At 42.9% G+C, this 17,743-nt stretch overlaps 1 protein-coding gene across 4 annotated transcripts in view; it reads left to right on the top strand.

The window, feature by feature from the left end:
• Nucleotides 1-17,743, top strand: part of SMAP1 (small ArfGAP 1) — a 421,957-nt gene that overhangs the window by 150,669 nt on the left and 253,545 nt on the right. For all 4 annotated transcript variants that reach the window (XM_075598066.1, XM_075598068.1, XM_075598067.1 and 1 more), the window contains one exon: nucleotides 17,300-17,385. In XM_075598066.1, the coding sequence (XP_075454181.1) occupies nucleotides 17,300-17,385 (86 nt within the window). The remainder of the gene's footprint in view (nucleotides 1-17,299; nucleotides 17,386-17,743) is intronic.

Below are 17,743 nucleotides of genomic sequence, written 5' to 3'. Positions count from 1 at the left end.
TAAACAAGCAATACTATACTCCTATGTAATAAAAATGCATTGATTACATAGATAATTCATTGGTAGTTTATCAAATGTAGTATGGCTGCAATTCCCCAAGCAGAGGCTCGAAATACATTGTTTTAGACCAAGGGGGGTCAACTCCAGTCCCCAGTGGCCACCAACAGGTCAGGTTTTCAGAATATCCCTGCTCCTGACAGGTGGCTCAATCAGTGGTTCAGTCAATGAGTAAGCCACTGATTGAGCTACCTGAGCTGAAGCATGCATATCCTGAAAACCTGACCTGTTTGTGGCCCTTGAGGACTGGAGTTGGCCACACCTGTGTTTAGAGGTTTGCAGATGATAACCTATTCATTGGCCAATGGTTTTTTCCCCTTCACAAGAGACATCGTAACTGTCAGATTCAGTCTCTATAATCACACACTTCTTCTTCTTCGTGGTTAATTGAGGTTTTGAGATCTGTGGTAAGGTATTTAAGGTTTTACTCTTGATGGCAGAATAAAAAGTATTCACATACGTAAAAGATAGTCAAGTAACTTTTGTGGAAAATCTAATATCTAAATATTAATGTTCTTATGTTTTAAAATGTAAAAGTCCTTAGCAGAGAGTTATTTCACGTGGAAACCCGGTGATTAAATGTTGCACACTTGGAAGCACTTCAAAGAGAGAGGCTAAATTACTCTGTCTGTGCTGTATTAATGAAAGTGCTGCAACTGAAAAGATGGGCATGTAATAGGCAAGCGGCTAGTTTAATATATAGTTTATATATATAGTTATAGCATATAGTTTAACTATATGGTTTAGCCTATCCCATAGCCTCTCATGCATACCCAGTTAAAATCAACCCCACACTGATGAGACCCATCAAGGTCGAAACAGCTGTCTGTGGGTGGTTTTCTGGGTATGCACCTTAACCCTGGCTGTGCTCAAAGCTGTGACCATGCAGCAAGCTTAAGCCTATAGGGAACCATGTTAAAAATGGTTATTGAGGCAAAAAGTGACACTGTGTGCTCATTTGCATGTCATTTCCCAGAATCCCTTGCTGCAGTGGAAGTGCTGTATGCTGGGTGATAATGGGGAAAGGCGGGGTTGCAGACCTGCCTAAGACATGCAGATGAGCATACAGCTATATTTGCATATATATATATATATATATATATATATATATATATATATATATATATATATATATATATATAAAATCAAAAACGAATAGACGATACCATTCTGTGGCTAACGAAGTGTTTTTATTTGTGCGAGCTTTCGAAATACACTGGTCTCTTCCGGCGGTGTTACAATGGATAAAGCAAAAAAGGTTTTTACTTTTAAACAGTGGATCATGGAATGCATCTGACTGAAGCCTATCCCTCCCCCCTGTGCAGTATGCGATTTATGACTTAAGGTGTTAAATGTTGACTGAATGTTAAGGATGTGTGTTTATGAATGTGTGTAAATACATTTATAAAGCGCCCACAGTGTATACAGGCATACCCCGCATTAACGTACGCAATGGGACTGGAGCATGTATGTAAAGCGAAAATGTACTTAAAGTGAAGCACTACCTTTTCCCCACTTATCGATGCATGTACTGTACTGCAATCTTCATATACGTGCATAACTGATGTAAATAACACATGTGTAACAGGCTCTATAGTCTCCCCGCTTGCGCACAGCTTCGGTACAGGTAGGGAGCTGGTATTGGTGTTCAGGACGTGCTGACAGGCGCATGCGTGAGCTGCCGTTTTCCTATTGAGCGATATGTACTTACTCGCGAGTGTACTTAAAGTGAGTGTCCTTAAACCGGGGTATGCCTGTACAGCGCTTTACAAAAGGTGTGTGGGAGTGTATACCAATGGTGTGGGTAGGTATGGAAATGTAAGAGGGTGTTGCATTACTATTAATGTATGTAGATACTATGTTGTTTCTATTGGTATATAGGGATAGAATTACATATGTACAATGTATGTGCATTCATATAGTGCAGTATGTATAGACATGGCCTTCAGCACTCATGGGAAGAGAGTTCTCTTGTGTCAGGGTAGTGACTCATGAAAGCTGCAGTTCAGTCAATATCCTGCATGTGTGTTTTTTTTTAATAAATCAGTTCTGTAGTAAGAAAAAATACTTTTAGCATTTTCTGTTTTTAAAAAAAACAACTTTGAAAGACCAATTTTCTTGTATTCTATTTTAACAAGCATTTGCTAAGGCACTGCCCCTTCATGTCCTGTCACAAGCTCTGGCACACCCCTTTGTCAGCCCTGCCCTCCCTCTAGCACTTGTCAGTGCAGGAGTGCTCATGAATATTCATGAGCTTCCACTGAGAGAAAGAAGCAGAAGAAAAACATATGCCAGCTCTAATTATGTCACCAAATGTTGCCGATCAATACATGGAGAACGAATTGACCGGCAGCTATACAGTTCTTTAGGTAATTAGAGATTGCCCACATGAAACTATTGAATGTAAAAAAATAAAAAAAATAAAAAAAGACTGAACTGCAGCTTGAAGCTGCGGTCTCGATTTAGGCCACCGCTAATTGTCCCGAACAGTTGCATAAATATGTATTCATGCAATCATCTTTCTTTCTGTGTTCTAAGATTACTTTTGAGTATGGCCACATTCAGATAGTTCATCTTATGGCCAGAGTCAGAGAAATGTTCGCTGGCAGGACAGTCTCTTGTTCTGCATGTGATGCTGTGGCGATGCAGATTCATTCTCTTGTTTAGCCCCTGTCCCGTCTCACCTATGTAGTAGCAGCCCCCTGGGCATTTCATACACATGATGATACACGACATTGCTGGTGGAACAGGTGAACCTTCCTCTGATTTTGTACTCCTGATTCCTGTGTGCTATTTGTATTGTGCCCGCTGTGTGGAGCATTGCGCAGGTTTTGCATCTTGCGTCCTGGTATGGTCTTGTCCCGCATTCAGTTGTACTGTTGAATACTTTACTCCTCACCATCATTTTCTTGAGATTATGAGGTTGTCTGTATGATAATAAGGGTGTTTCAGGGAAGACCTGTTGCAGTCTTGTATGTTCCTGGCGAATGGGTTGTAGTTCCCTGGTAGATCTTGCGTAAGACTTCTAGGTGTGGGTACACAGGCATACACACACACACACACACACACACACACACACACACACACACACACACACACTTGCATCACTAACATTCAGGGACCATTTAACACCTTAAGTCATAAATCGCATACTGCACATGGGGGAGGGATAGGCTTCCCTGAGATACATTCCAAGACACACTGTTTTTAAGTAAAACCCTTGCTTGCTTTATCCATTGTAACACCGCCGGAAGAAGAGATCAGTGTATCTCGAAAGCTGGCACAAATAAAAGCATTTTGTTGTCCACAGAACGGTATCGTCTATTTATTTTTAATTATTAAGCTTGGCTAATACGGTACAGATACCTCTATATATAAACACGCACACGTATAGACTGCCATACTTCTGGCAAGTTATTTCTAGCCACTTCCCTGATTGTTCCGCTTTTATATTTTTTAATGTGTAAAAGTCCCACTTACAAGGTTATTTAAAAAAAATGAAAGTTTTTTTATAGTGTCTTTATTGGTGGCCAATAAAAATTGTAAGCACTGTACTGTATATTCTGTAGTCCTTTTCATGCTTATGGGAGATTTCACCGCCTAGATTTGATGACACATTCATGAAGCACAGAGGTCTAAGCTAATGACCTTATGCAGGGCCGGGGTCAGGGGGAGAGAGCCAGGACAAGTGACTGTGGGGGCCAGAGGCCGGGCCCAACGTCTGCGTCCAGATGCCCGGGCCTCTGGTTGCCGCTCCTGGCTCTCCCCAGCTGCTGTGGCCTCTTCCCCCGCCGTTATCTCTCTCCCACCGTAAGCTGGGTGCACCCGGAAGTCAGGCCCAGCTTCCGGTGGGAAAGAGAGGCAGGCCTGGCCTAGGAAGAGGTGGCAGCAGCTGGAGAGGGGGGGGGGGGGGGTAATTGTATTTTGGGGGGGTAGTGTTAATGGTATCTGGGGGAGGTAGTGGTGTCTATATTTGGGGGTGTAGTTTTGTATTGGGAGGGGTTATTGTGTCTGTATTGGGGGTGTTGTATGGGTAGTGTGAGAGGGGGAAGTGTATCGGTATTGGGGTTCATTGTGTGTGTGTGGCCAGGGGAGGAGGGGTGTTTCATTATTACTGCTTTTGTAATATATGTCTCTTAGGCAGAACGGGGGAATGCAGCACTTATCTGCTTAGCGGCTCATCTGCGCATGCGCCAAGTAGCGGGGAAAAGGTGTTTCCCTGCCACTGCCAGAGGTGTGTTCTCATCGGTTGAGCCGCCCTGAGGGGCGTGTCTCTCGTGATTGAGCACGGCTGGTATGAGCAGAGGATCCCATAGTACCCAGCCACGGGACGCATGCGCGATGAACGTGAGTTTTCATTGGTCAGTGACGTTTCGTGACGTCACTGTTTGGCGCGAAAAACGGCAGTCAGCTGTATATAAACTGTTGTTATACTATGTACAGCACTTCTTGATAAAGTTCTTTTGAACGAAATGCGTAGAAGGTTTGCTGCTGCTCCCCACATCTGATGGCTTGTCAATAAAGGATCTTTTTGCAAGACCTGCTCTTTCCATTCATTGCTGTGCGCTGCACACGCTGACTTTTGGAGCCTTCTGATTCTATGCTGCAGCCAGTGAAATGTTGCAGCTGATATGCAACATTATATCACTAAATTTAACACATTATTGTTGCAGCTTTCAGAGTAATTGACAGTCTGCTGTTTGAAACATAACAGATCTGTTTGTGATACTTTGTTGCCAAAGGTCAGAGCTCAAAAAGGTGTGTGAGCCTGTTTCATAAGAGGAAGTAGATATGACTTTCTAAATGGTTGCTGCAGCAACCAAAAGATGAATAGTACATTTTAAAAATCATTAATAATGACTTTAATACTACAGAACTGATTTATTAAAAAAAAAAAACATGTAGGGTTTTTTTTATGTTTTACTGCTTTAATGCCATTATTAATAAGTTTTCATATAATGAGCTTCCTTTTGATTTTTATAGCAGGCTTTAGCAACCTTAGGCTGAGTCCATGGTGACTCCAGCCGTGCGGAGGCGCACTGAGGCTGAGGGAAAGCGGGTGCTTTCCCTGGCCTTAGTTCGCGCGCCGCCCGGGGGCGTATCGGGGGGCAGGCCAGTGACGTCACGGAGCTGGTTCGCCCTCATTGGGCGAACCCCTCACGTGACCGGCCCTGCGCTCCCGTGAGTGCTCAAACTGGAAAAATAATGTTGGCTACGCTTCCGAACGCTTGCGGAAGCCCCTGCTAAAGCCGCTCTCATTGCGGCTGCAGGGGCTCACTGCCGAGCGTGAGCGCGGCTCAGCTCGGGTCAGCGCCTCAGCGCTGACCATGCCCGCGGCCTTACCCAACAGTGCAAGATCTTTGCAACACTTTCCTGTTTGTGATAATTTGTTGCCAACATGCCAAGCAGTTTGAGCTGCAAACTGTAACAATAGATAACGTTACAGCAGTAATATAAGAATACATTGTAGCTGCTGAGTTACACTGACTGAAGTATTAATTGAATCTGAAAAGCAGCCATTTAGTGCACCCTGGGTGGCAGGATCTTTGCTGTTCGTTTGTCGGTGAACTAATCGATCAGCTACTTAGGTAATTAGTTTTCAGTAAAGGTAATGAAAGACTGGATATATTAAAACAAAAGTGCCTCTTAAATATCTCCTTCATTTAGAGTGTAAGCTCTCCGGGACAGGGATTTCCTTTCCTATTGACTGATTATGTTTGTTGCACTTATTGTATTATAATTGCTTTTACTTTATTGTCCCTTTTGTAAAGTGCTGACTACACTGTGGGTGCCTATATAAATAAAAATATATAAATACACACACACCCCACCCCCCCCTACACTCCCCCCTCCCCCCCCCCACACACACACACACCTATCAACCTTACAAATGTATGGATATGACATACCAGTCATCTCTAAAGGGTGAAAGGCTGGTAGTGGTTTATTTGTCTTACTTTACCTGTCACACCACGTACCCAAGTGGATCTGATATTCAGGCATTTGTTTAATCACGGAATATCACAATTACAATGACATGTATTAATAATAGACTAAACTCCAATTAGTATACTTTTCAATGCATTAGTCATTTTTAAATGATCCTTTTTAGCAATTTACCAAAACCCTTCGAGTTTAATTGCCTTGGTTAAGATCCATCTCTCACAATGTACAGTATTGATCTTTGCTTTGTATGCCTCGAAATCAACATACTGTACACGTAATGATGTATTGTCTTCTAACATTCCATGATATAGGGTATGCGATCACTTCCTGTAGGGGCAGGCCCTCCTTGGGGGGAAGTAAACGAATGGTTTTTGTTTTATTGGTTAACTGTATGTCATTGAACGCTAAAATAAATATTCATCAAATAATGATAAATATTTTTACATCTTACATTTTGTTTTTAAATCAATGTTTCCACATAAACAAGAGCTTTGGGAGATTTTTATAATTAAATCTGTTTGTCAATAATCAAAGCTACAGTAAATAGTTTATTTTCTTTTGTTTGGAAAGGAATTATGATAAACATAAATAGCTGATATGAGGGAATTTAGAGGAGCCAGAGAAAAGGAACACATGACATTTTTGTAGAGGATACAAACAAGTATAAATATTAGTTTGAAGCAGGAATCCTTGGTGTTCGTTTTTGTTTTTATTTGTTACTAATCTGAACCGGTTTATCCCCCGGAGCTGATCTGTGGTTCCCCGTTGTGGACCCTCTGCTTCCTGAGCAATGAGACGTTCTCTCCGCTGTGGACGCAAAATTGCCACAGTGTCGATGCTCGCTCCTACGACATCATCAGGAGATTGTGACGCGGATTTCTATGGGCGATCGTGGCAGCCATGTTTGTAGTTTTTTTTGTTGTCATTTTCTAAATAAAAGAAAAAGAGAGAGAGAACATTTGCTGCTCTGGTACTGGGGGGTGGGGGGTGGGGTGGGGGTGGGGGTGTAAATAGGTCTATAAAACACAGATTCATTTTGGGGGTATTGATGCTGGGGGTGATTAAACCTTTTAGAGGAACCTAGTTACATCCCGTTCCGCTTCATAACTAGAGATTGGAAATAAGAAGCGCAATCTAAATTCAACAATATTGGTGTAAATACAATGGCGCTTCTCTGTGCTGCTCAAAAAAAACAGTTTCTAGATACTCTGTGCATAGATTACATATGAAAAAATTAAGCGCAATAGAGTGCATCCAACAATGCAAAAATAACAAAGTAAATAAAGTGCACAGGTGGTAAGTGAATGAAACGCTCACATACTGTAGATGTCTGTAGAAGAATGATTTGACACGCGCCTCCTCTTAAAAAAAAAAGTATATATGGAGAGAACATAGCGTGATACAGTTTTAATGGACATAAAAACAAAGGTGATGGAGAAAGGGCACACTCACATTCTCCCAATCCTTTGAAGAATTGCGTGCTGTAAGGGCACACTCGCACCACTCTGGATCACCCGAAGTGTCCCGAAACAACTCTCCTTTGATGCAAAGCCCCACGCCTGTAGCCTGGATGCTCCGATCCTCGTGGCTGTTGGCATCGGCGTCGGCACTTCTGCGTTTGCGCGCGCTGCAGTAAGGTGGCTTTGTTACCGGCTACGGGATCCTCAGAGGGTCAAAAACCCTATGCGTTTCGCCTTCTCTTTCATACGGCTGAGCACTCAATGCTTCCAAGGATTGGGAGAATGAGTGTGTCCTTTCTCCATCACCTTTGTTTTTATGTCCATTAAAACTGTATCACGCTATGTTCTCTCCATATATATTTTTTTAAGAGAGGTGGCACGTGTCAAGTCGTGCTCCATAACTAGTCATTTGCTAATCCTTCGTACCAGCACTAGGCCAAGGCTTACTCTGTGTAATAGTATTTGAGGGAAGTGTGTGCATGGCGTGGTACTATATATTGGAGTATCATGAAAGCTGTTCTTAGATGATGTCGCTATGGGAGCACATACTGTAGATCACTTGCTTAAAGAAGAGACCTTAATGGGGTTAATGCTCACATAGAATAGATAACATATTGCAACCTGCAATGAATGATGTAACTAATAATGTTAGTGTAAAACTGGTTTTATGAGGGTGCATGTAATGCTGTAGACCTTTGTTTAACAGACCACTATGTCACTGAATATATTGAAAGGATAAAAATAAACTGAATTATATTTCTCCTATGTTTTCCAACCCACTGCAGCTTTGTAATTGAGTTAATATAACACTGGTGCTGGAATTGTGTTTGCATGCATGTTTAACAATTTGTGCTGTGTTTTATTCCTAATGCCTGCTAATTAAGCTGAGTCGGCTTTTCTCCTGAGTCTTACTTCTATACAAAGACAGATTATCCAGCTGATAACTCTTGGCACACTTGATGGATCCATCCATCAACATGTTTCTGAAAGTATAACACTAATAATTATCTTTTTGTATCTTCATAATTATGTAGACTTGTTTTTTAATCTGATACTGTGAAGGTTTGGCATATAAATGATCTTATTTCGTCTACCCCCAAAGATGATGGTTCTAACACGATGCTCACACTAATATAATTTTGCCTGTCTATTTGTTAAATAAAATTCTGTCTTCATTTAATGTGAAGTATTAAAATGATGCTCTTTAAAATCTGCTGCAGGATAAATGTTCTGGGACATACACTTTATGTCCCATAACAATGTGTGTGCTGGGATCTCAAGTATTATTTTACCAATCTTGATGCAGTCTTTTGATAGTTAATAGTCCAATAGTATTGCCTTCCTATTCCATTGTGCTATCCAACTGTACGTCAGAAGCAATTTCTGTATGTACATCTGGGGAGAACTCCTGGCAGCATAGTTCTTGCATGGCTGGCAGCCTACTAAACGGGATAGAAAGGATGGATAGAAACAAAATAGTTTAACCATTTGTAGATTGGTAATTAGAAGTACAGGAAGGCAAAGTTATTTGTCAGAGATCACACAGAATGAGTGTAAATTGCCTGGGAGTAAGCCGGCCAGCTTGTATATTTAAACCATCACCACTTGTCCAAATTACATGTGGGGTGATTCTTTCCTCCCTTTTATTTATATAAAGACTCTGCTATTTGACATCGTTTTCTCTGCGGCTCATTTTACAAATGGATTCCCAGTTTCTTACTTTTGTTACCTTTGATGACACAGGGGATATTTTTCTCTCTACAGAGCACACAATTTACAGATCGAAGGCTATATACCAGGGGTGGGAAAATCCACTTCTCAAGGGCCACCAACAGGTCAGGTCTTCCAATGAGCCACCTGTGCTGAGGCAGGGATATTCTTAAAACCTGACCTGTTGGTGGCCCTTGAGACCTGGAGTTGCCCACCTCAGGTGTAAACCATATATTCTTTCAAATAAGGACACTAAGTAATGGGAATGAGTGACATTGAAGTGGGAGTCATTGAATCATAATTAACTGCTCCCTCTAACCATGGAGCCCTCTTTAGCTCTATATCATTACATTGTAAATTAAATCTCATTACTCTGGGAATGAATTGGAGACGTCATTTGTGATGCAATGAGAAAAAAAAGGGCACAGGCTTCTAATTCTCTTATTTCACAGGAACCGTTCATTATCATTCAATGACTTCCACCTTGTTCAATGCACCTATTTCCTTTCGATTAGCTTACAAATTATACTATTAAATCTTCCCTTACACTGAAAAATGAGGGGCAGAGCTAATCTATTGAGTTGCTCAGAAACACGACTGGTCCTGTAGCTGCAAACTCTGATACTGTAGTATGGTTATAGTTGAAGCAACAGGAGTTCATGTTTGTAGGGTGAAAGATATTTACACTTATTCTATACTATCCTAAGTGGCTGTTCGGCTGTTCTCGGCCAAAAATCTGCATTGGCTCCAATGAGGATTTTTTTAGGTTTATATATAGTATACTTAACCATTCAGCAGAACAGTAAATAAAGATAAATAAAGAGGCAGCACTCACAGGCAAGTATCCAAAAAAGTGTATTTGAACAGACACATACAGAACCAACGTTTCGATCCCGGGGAGAGATCTTCTCCAGGGGGGTGTGCAATGAGACCCCTGCCCAGAGTGACTTTTATACCCAAAACCCTAGTGTCCAAATCACCAGAAAGCAATCAACAATCAACCAATCAATGGTGTTCGTGTGGTGTGTCTCTTGTTTACTCCAATCAGCAGAAGGCAGCCATTTAGAAAAACGGGAGCATACCAGCTGTCCTAATCACAGCTGACTGTACAAAGCTTCCTCCATTGTCACGGTGATACCATGTGCAGGCGTATTCTGTATAATCCTATCTATGGCGGCCATTTTACATCAGATCGGCTAATCGGTGAGGAGTTTAGCAACAATCTGTCCCTTGTCTTGATGGCTAAAGCATCCTCCGCTGTCATGGTGATAACCGGCGGCCATTTTGGATCGGCCGTCAGCTCGGCGAACCAGCAATGGGTGTAGCAGCCATCAGGATCTGGGCTGGCTAGTGGGAGCATCCTCTGTTGCCATGGTGATGACCTGCGCATGCGCGATCAGCAAAAGCATCTGAAATGGCGCACGTAACCCATGCTGTAGAGTGTGTAAAAGAGAACTACAACTGCCAAAGTAAAAAATGGAAAGTGGAGAAAAGGTGAAGAGACAGTGAGGGTACATATGGGTATGCTGGATGAACAGTGAATACTGAGGGGAAGGGGGAAAGGGAGAGAGTGGTGGCAAACAATGTGCACATGATCCATGGACAATGCATGACAGGAAACAGTGCAGCAGGAGCCACAAAGCATGATCACAGGCATGTAAATAAATAACTTGAATAAAGATGTCCAACAATAGTCTAATGTATGCAATAGATATTTAAGCAGATGGATATATAAAAGAGCAGAGCAAATCGAAGCAAAAATGGAGCTGTGGAGAAAGTAATTATTTAAGGAGAAAACCCCGTAAATCAATATCCACATTGTGCCCTAATGGCACAGGAGTTTTTAAAGTGTGGATCCATTTGGTCTCTAACTTGGAAATTTGATTAACAACATCACCTCTCCTCCAGTTTGGCTCCAACCTATCTATACCAATACATTTGATCCCAGCTGGATTTTGACCATGACACTTTGAAGTGTCTTGATAGATTATGTTGCATAAACCCCTTTTGAATGTTGGTAATAAGTTCAGCAAATCTTAATTTCAGTTTCCTTGTTGTTCGACCCATATATTGTTTGTCACACGTCTATATATATAATATAATACTAACGAGCTCAAATGAGAACCCCATAGCATATGGTATACAGATAAATATAAATGTCAAGAACGGGTGCGAGTGTTAAAATATGTATATGTATACACATATGTAAATGTATACACATACACACGATAATATAGTCTTGTATCTGCAACAATGTGTACGTGTTAAATACCAAGTCTTTGGTCCACTCTCTTGAGCACCCACTAGATTCCAGAAAAAAATACAAATAAATCAACTCTTTGGTGTTGCTGCTGGTGAGATAAAAGTCCTTCCACCTAATTAAAATTGTCTGAAAAGAAACATAGCGCACACACCTCCCATAGAGTATTAAGTTTATTTAATATAAGTATAAATGTTGTGAGGCAAAGCCAAATTTATACTCACAATAAAAAAATGGACTTGTCTTTTAAAATGGCATCCCAACCAGTGTAAGTCCCTGACTGCTATAGTGTAAGTCACTGAGTGTTGGTATAGCCTATAAGGCTTTTACTGTCCTCCGATTACTCTGCTGTACCACCCGCCGGTATTTCCCCTTGCCTGTCTCTCCAATATACTGTACGTCTTGGGTGGCTGCTGGAAGGGCGATCAGGGGCTGCTGTCCCTAGGACTCCTCCACCTTGTCTTTTCCTCCGTGTGTGCCTGCCGGCAATCAGCTGAGAGCGGCACTGCAGGGATGATGTCAGCGGGGGCACATACTCATTCAGACTGCTGCAGGGATGCCTCCTTGCTTTACGCTACGTGTTTTGAAACAGTGTTTCTTCATCAGGAGTATTTTTTTTAAAGTCCATTTTTTATTGTTAGTATACATTTGACTTTGCCTGAGAAGTTTGCATGAGTATTTCTTATATATATATATATATATATATATATATATATATATATATATATATATATATATATATATATATATATATATATATATATATGTAAGTGTGTATTATCTACCTTACATTTATTTAAATAAATTTTATTTCATCTGCATCATAAGATAATGCACTAGGGGAGTGCGCTTTTTTCTCTTTATATATATATATATATATATATATATATATATATATATATATATATATATATATATATATACATATCATATTTAGACTTATTCTAAATTGTCCGAAGCTGCCGTTATCCGTAAAAAAAAAATCCCCATTCGAGCCAATGCGGATTTTCAGCCGAAAACAGCCCGAACAGCCACTTAAGACATTATAAAATAACCCCTTATATATTGATGCTAATTATCCTCATGCATTTTTTTTTTATTTCCATACCTTCCATGTCTAAGAAAACAAAAACATCATGTTGCAGAATCTGAAGAGCATTACCATGCTTGAAATGTTTATTTCATGTTATACGTGTTACTACTAGCCTCTAATCCACATGAAATACTTTCCCTACAAGTCCCAGAATACTAGTAAAAAGCGGCAAATACCACTTGTGAGCACATTCACATGTCTCAGACAGGTCTGCAGCCCTGTCATACCCCATTATCTCTTAGCATACTGTGCTTCTAGTGCATTCTGGGTCATGGCATGTCAATGAGCACAGTGTGTCACTCTTTACTTCTTATCCAGTTAAACACCGGCCCCTATAAACTTTTTTTTTTTACTGTTAAGTAGTAAAAATAAATTAATTCCCAGCACTCCAATGGCGCTCGCCGTGACAAAGGCTGTTTGGATTAGAGCAGGGGTGTGCAAATTGGGTGGCGCGACACTTTTTTTCGGGGGTGGGTGGGCGTGTCGTTTACATTGTCCCCGCGCTGAGAGTTCAGTCCACGGAGACATGACGTCACATGACCCCGCTGCGTCACATAACTCCGCGGCGTCATTTGACGCCACATTATAGGGAAGGGGGAGAGCAGGCATGGGGGGCGCAGCGCAGGAAGTTTGCACACCCCTGGATTCGAGAATACAGAAGAGGGGGGGGGCAGTGTTTTGTGGTTTATTTTTTATTTTATTGTATTTTTTTAAAATTCGCTAAACAAAAACATAGACTATTAGAGTTAATTAGCCATACTTTGCCTGGCTCTTTATTATTTTCTAGAGGGGTTGGGGGGGGAGCTTTAGCTATTTATCTTTTATAAGAACAGTGTATGTGAATCTGTAATGTTACTTTCTGTAGGTAGCGCTGTTCCTTTATTTTGACAAATGTGATGCCGTTTGTGGGTACTGTACCATGTGGATTATATATACAAGGTTTTTAAAGATCATTCATGGTTGAAATGAGTTTTTCTGTTTTACATGTGCCTGCTAATTGCTCCATCTCGTTTTTTCCCCCCGTAATATATATGTATGGGAAGGCCGAATGTTGAAGAACATCTGTAGAAGCAGTCAATAGTTATTGCTACAGAGGTGCCAAAGAATAGAATTAATTTGCAAGTGTATCTAACAAGGGTGGAATTATGAGGAAAATGGCAGGCACTATCTCTATGTCCGATAAATGCTTTGTGATATTGCAATGTGGGAAGACGGCAATGCAGTGATTTTCTTTACAGTATGTCTTCATGCTTTCATTTGCTCTTACAAGAGGTAATCCAAGCGCTTTTTTTTTTTTTTCTACACAGGATTGAAGCAGCGGATCTCGGGAGCTGAGCCCCCTTCATTTCATCTCCGGGGACCACCTGTTTTCAGAGATACATACCTCTGTAAGGGGTGCCACAGCCACTCCGGCTGGGTATAAGGGTTTACATTAAGGTTTCTCCCAGGTTCACACGTCCTGCGGGCCAATAGGAAGCTGTGATGTCATCCGGTGCGGCTTCTTATTGGCCCACATGATGTGGAGCTTTAAAAAGCAGAGAAACACCGCCGGCACCTTCTACGGAGGTAAGTTGTCTCTGGAAGCAGGGGATCCCAAGAGCTGAAATGAATGGGGTTTGACTCCAGAGACCCCCTGTTTCAATTCTGTATAAACAAATAAATGGGGGGAAAAAAGCTTGGAATCACATTCGATTTATTTGAGCATAAATTGTAAGGACTTAAGACAGTTAATCTGCATCATTGACCAGATTTTCTGATTTGTAGCATATACTGTAATGCATATCATGCTTGTGTCATGTATCTTATTTTCGTCAAATGTATTTCTTACATTTGTTAATTCCACTTGCTAGCGTTATTATGGTTTATTATTATGTTATCCCTAGTAGTGCCTGGGAGGTTACTCTCTTGTTGTTTTTCTTTTATTTTGTGAAGGTTTTCTTTCTTTTTTGTTTTCTTTTTGATGTTCTAATTCAGGGTTTCCCAAACTTTTTTTTCCGTGACCCGGTTATTTTTTAACTTCTTTTTCGTGACCCACTAAAATTTTTATCGCTTATCTTGGCCTATAGGGCCTGCACAGACACACACACAGCCACTGATACACACACACACACACACACAGCCACTGATACACACAGACACACACACACACACAGCCGCTGATACACACACACACACAGCCACTGATACACACACACAGCCACTGACACGCAGCCACTGACGCACAAACACTGATACACACACAGAGCCACTGATACACACACGCAGCCACTGACACACACACCCAGCCACTGACACACACGCAGCCACACAGACACTGCTACACACACACACAGACACTGATACACACACACATTGATACACACACAGAGCCACTGATACACACACACGCAGCCACTGACACACACACCCAGCCACTGCCACACACGCAGCCACACAGACACTGCTACACACACACACAGACACTGATACACACACACTTACACTGATACTGATACACACAGACACTGATTCACACACAGACACACACACACACTGATACAGATACACACAGATACACACACACAGACACTGATACACACACACTCGCTCTCCCCTATACGCACACAGACACAAACCGTGAATTACAGGCAACGACGGATGTGAGTGACTGGAGGGGGGGCCAGGGACACTTGGGTGGGAGAGGGGGGGCAGGGACACGTGGGTGGGTGGGAGGCTAGGGGGCCAGGGACACTTGGGTCTGGGAGGGAGGGGGCCAGGGACACTTGGGTGGGTTGGGAGGTCGGGGGCCAGGGACACTTTAGGGGGCCAGGGACACTTGGGTGGGTGGGTGGGAGGGGGCCAGGGACACTTGGGTTTGGGAGTTGGACAGGGACACTTTAGGGGGTCAGGGACACTTGGGTTGGTGGGAGGGGGCCAGGGACACTTGGGTTAGGGGGCCAGGGACACTTAGGTGGGTAGGTGGGAGGGGGCCAGGGACACTTGGGTTCCAGGGACACTTGGGTGGGTGGGAGGGAGGGGGCCAGGGACACTTGGGTTAGGGGGCTAGGGACACTTAGGTGGGTGGGAGGGGGCCAGGGACACTTGGGTTCCAGGGACACTTGGGTGGGTGGGTGGGAGGGAGGGGGCCAAGGACACTTGGGTGGGTTGGGAGTGAGGGGGCCAGGGACACTTGGGTGGGTGGGAGCGAGTGGGCCAGGGACACTTGGGTGGGTGGGACTTTTAGGGGGCCAGGGACACTTGGGTGGGTGGGAGGGGGCCAGGGACACGGGTGGGAGGCAGTGACTGGGTGGGGTGACTTACCTTGCCGCCGGACCATTTCCCCTGGTGCCCCTGATATCCCCTGCTGCCCGGGATGGGAGGTGGGCTTGGGGGCACGGGAGGTGGGCTCGGGAGGGGGTGCCACGGGAGGTGAGCTCGGGAAGCTGGCCGCGGGGGGAAGCGGGCCGCAGTAGGAGCTTGTACTTCCACCCTCCCCCATGTAATGTGGGGGCCGCAGAGAGCTGGTACTTCGTCCTCCGTCCCACGTTGGGAGCGGGGGGGAGGAAGGGAGCGGGCCCTGCTTGCCCTGCGCAAGCGCGCGGGACCGCGGGGGGAATCGCCACCATTTTTTTTTTACTTGAGCGGACGGGAGACACCGCGCGGCCAGCCTCGCTGCGACCCGGCAATTTTGGTGCCGTGGCCCGGTGCCGGGTCGCGACCCACCATTTGGGAAACGCTGTTCTAATTCACCATAACCTTAATGTGCCTGGTTTGCAGTCTCATTGTAACTATGCAGTGAGATCCGGTAACAAGGTTGAAGATGTTGAGCATGAAAGTACAGTACGACACTGCTGTTCCTGAATGGATTGCTGACTCGGTCCTTCATTAATCCAGTATTGCCTAATGCAGCAGGCTAAATATTGAGCTATTGTCCTGAAAAGATAGTTACCGATTCATGGGATAATTCTATACTGGCCCTGGACAGCCACTTCAGACATTCTAGAGCAGAGGTGCTCAACTCCAGTCATCAAGCACAAGTGGCTCAGTCTTTGACTGCAGCACCTGTGCTGAAGCAGGGATATGCTGAAAACCTGACTTGTTGCGGGATCTTGAAAACTGGGGTTTAGCATCCTTGCTGTAGAGTAAGACCCTTAGCGTAGTTGGCTTATTAGCCCGGCCTCCTCCAGTATCTTCTGATCTACATGCTAACAGTGTTAAGGTGTATGCGAGAATAGAATAGATTAGCTCAAGTGAAATATATGTGCTTTTCTGGGTCAATATGTGCTCTTTCATGGCATTTTATCTTGTGACCTTATAACAGGTGGTCACTAAGAAAATACAAACAAGCTATCCTATCTTGAAGCATTTAAGGTTGAAGGAAGTAGAGTGGAAGCTCTGGTTTACATACGTTTCCACCCTTTATACAATTCTATTTGTCTGAATTTTGTTTACAATATATTTCTTTTTTTCTTGGATCTCAAATGACTTAAGTGGATTGTTTCATCAAATGGGAAAACAAAATCCAGACATGATGGATCTACATGCCTTCTAAACTGTGAAACACTCATACAGTGTCTTATTATAACTACAGGTTTGAAACTATTCAAAAATGTCTAGGACCAACAGCTTTGTGTGTGAAACACACCAGCAAAGTAGCTCTTAAAAGTGGATGTGGAGTTATACCTACCTACAGTACTTTGTGTTTTCTTGACATGATTTGTGCAAATAAGATAATACGATAAGTCTTGTCATTTTGTAACATTCGCTTGTTTCTCCCCCCCATCTTTTGTTTAGTGCATGCAGGACATGGGAAATACAAGAGCAAGGCTGATGTATGAAGGTAATCTTCCGGAGAACTTTCGAAGACCTCAGACGGACCAGTATCCTTTGGCAAATCACATCTTTATCGGTCTAGATCAAGGGTGGGCAACTCCAGATCTCAAGGGCCACCAACAGGTCAAGATTTCGGGATAGCCCTGCTTTGGCACAGGTGGCTTAATCAGTGGCAAACATATAAACACACATAAAAAACAGAAGTGTCACAAAAATAAAGTGTATATCCAACCATCTATTATAATAAATCTTTCAGTATGCATATCAATGGTAAGAATCGAAGCTGCCGGAGGTATACAGGCGCAGGTCCATCATAGTCACTACACGGTCAACGCCTGTCAAGGAAACATAAGGTTTCAATTGTTCGTTGAAGCCACCTCCAATACTAGTCCGTAATTGAAATAT

This window comes from Ascaphus truei, chromosome 4 (genome assembly GCF_040206685.1).
Source record: "Ascaphus truei isolate aAscTru1 chromosome 4, aAscTru1.hap1, whole genome shotgun sequence".
Classification (NCBI taxonomy): domain Eukaryota; kingdom Metazoa; phylum Chordata; class Amphibia; order Anura; family Ascaphidae; genus Ascaphus; species Ascaphus truei.
Note: the sequence above shows the minus strand (reverse complement) of the source record. Positions and strands in the feature narration are given on the sequence as shown.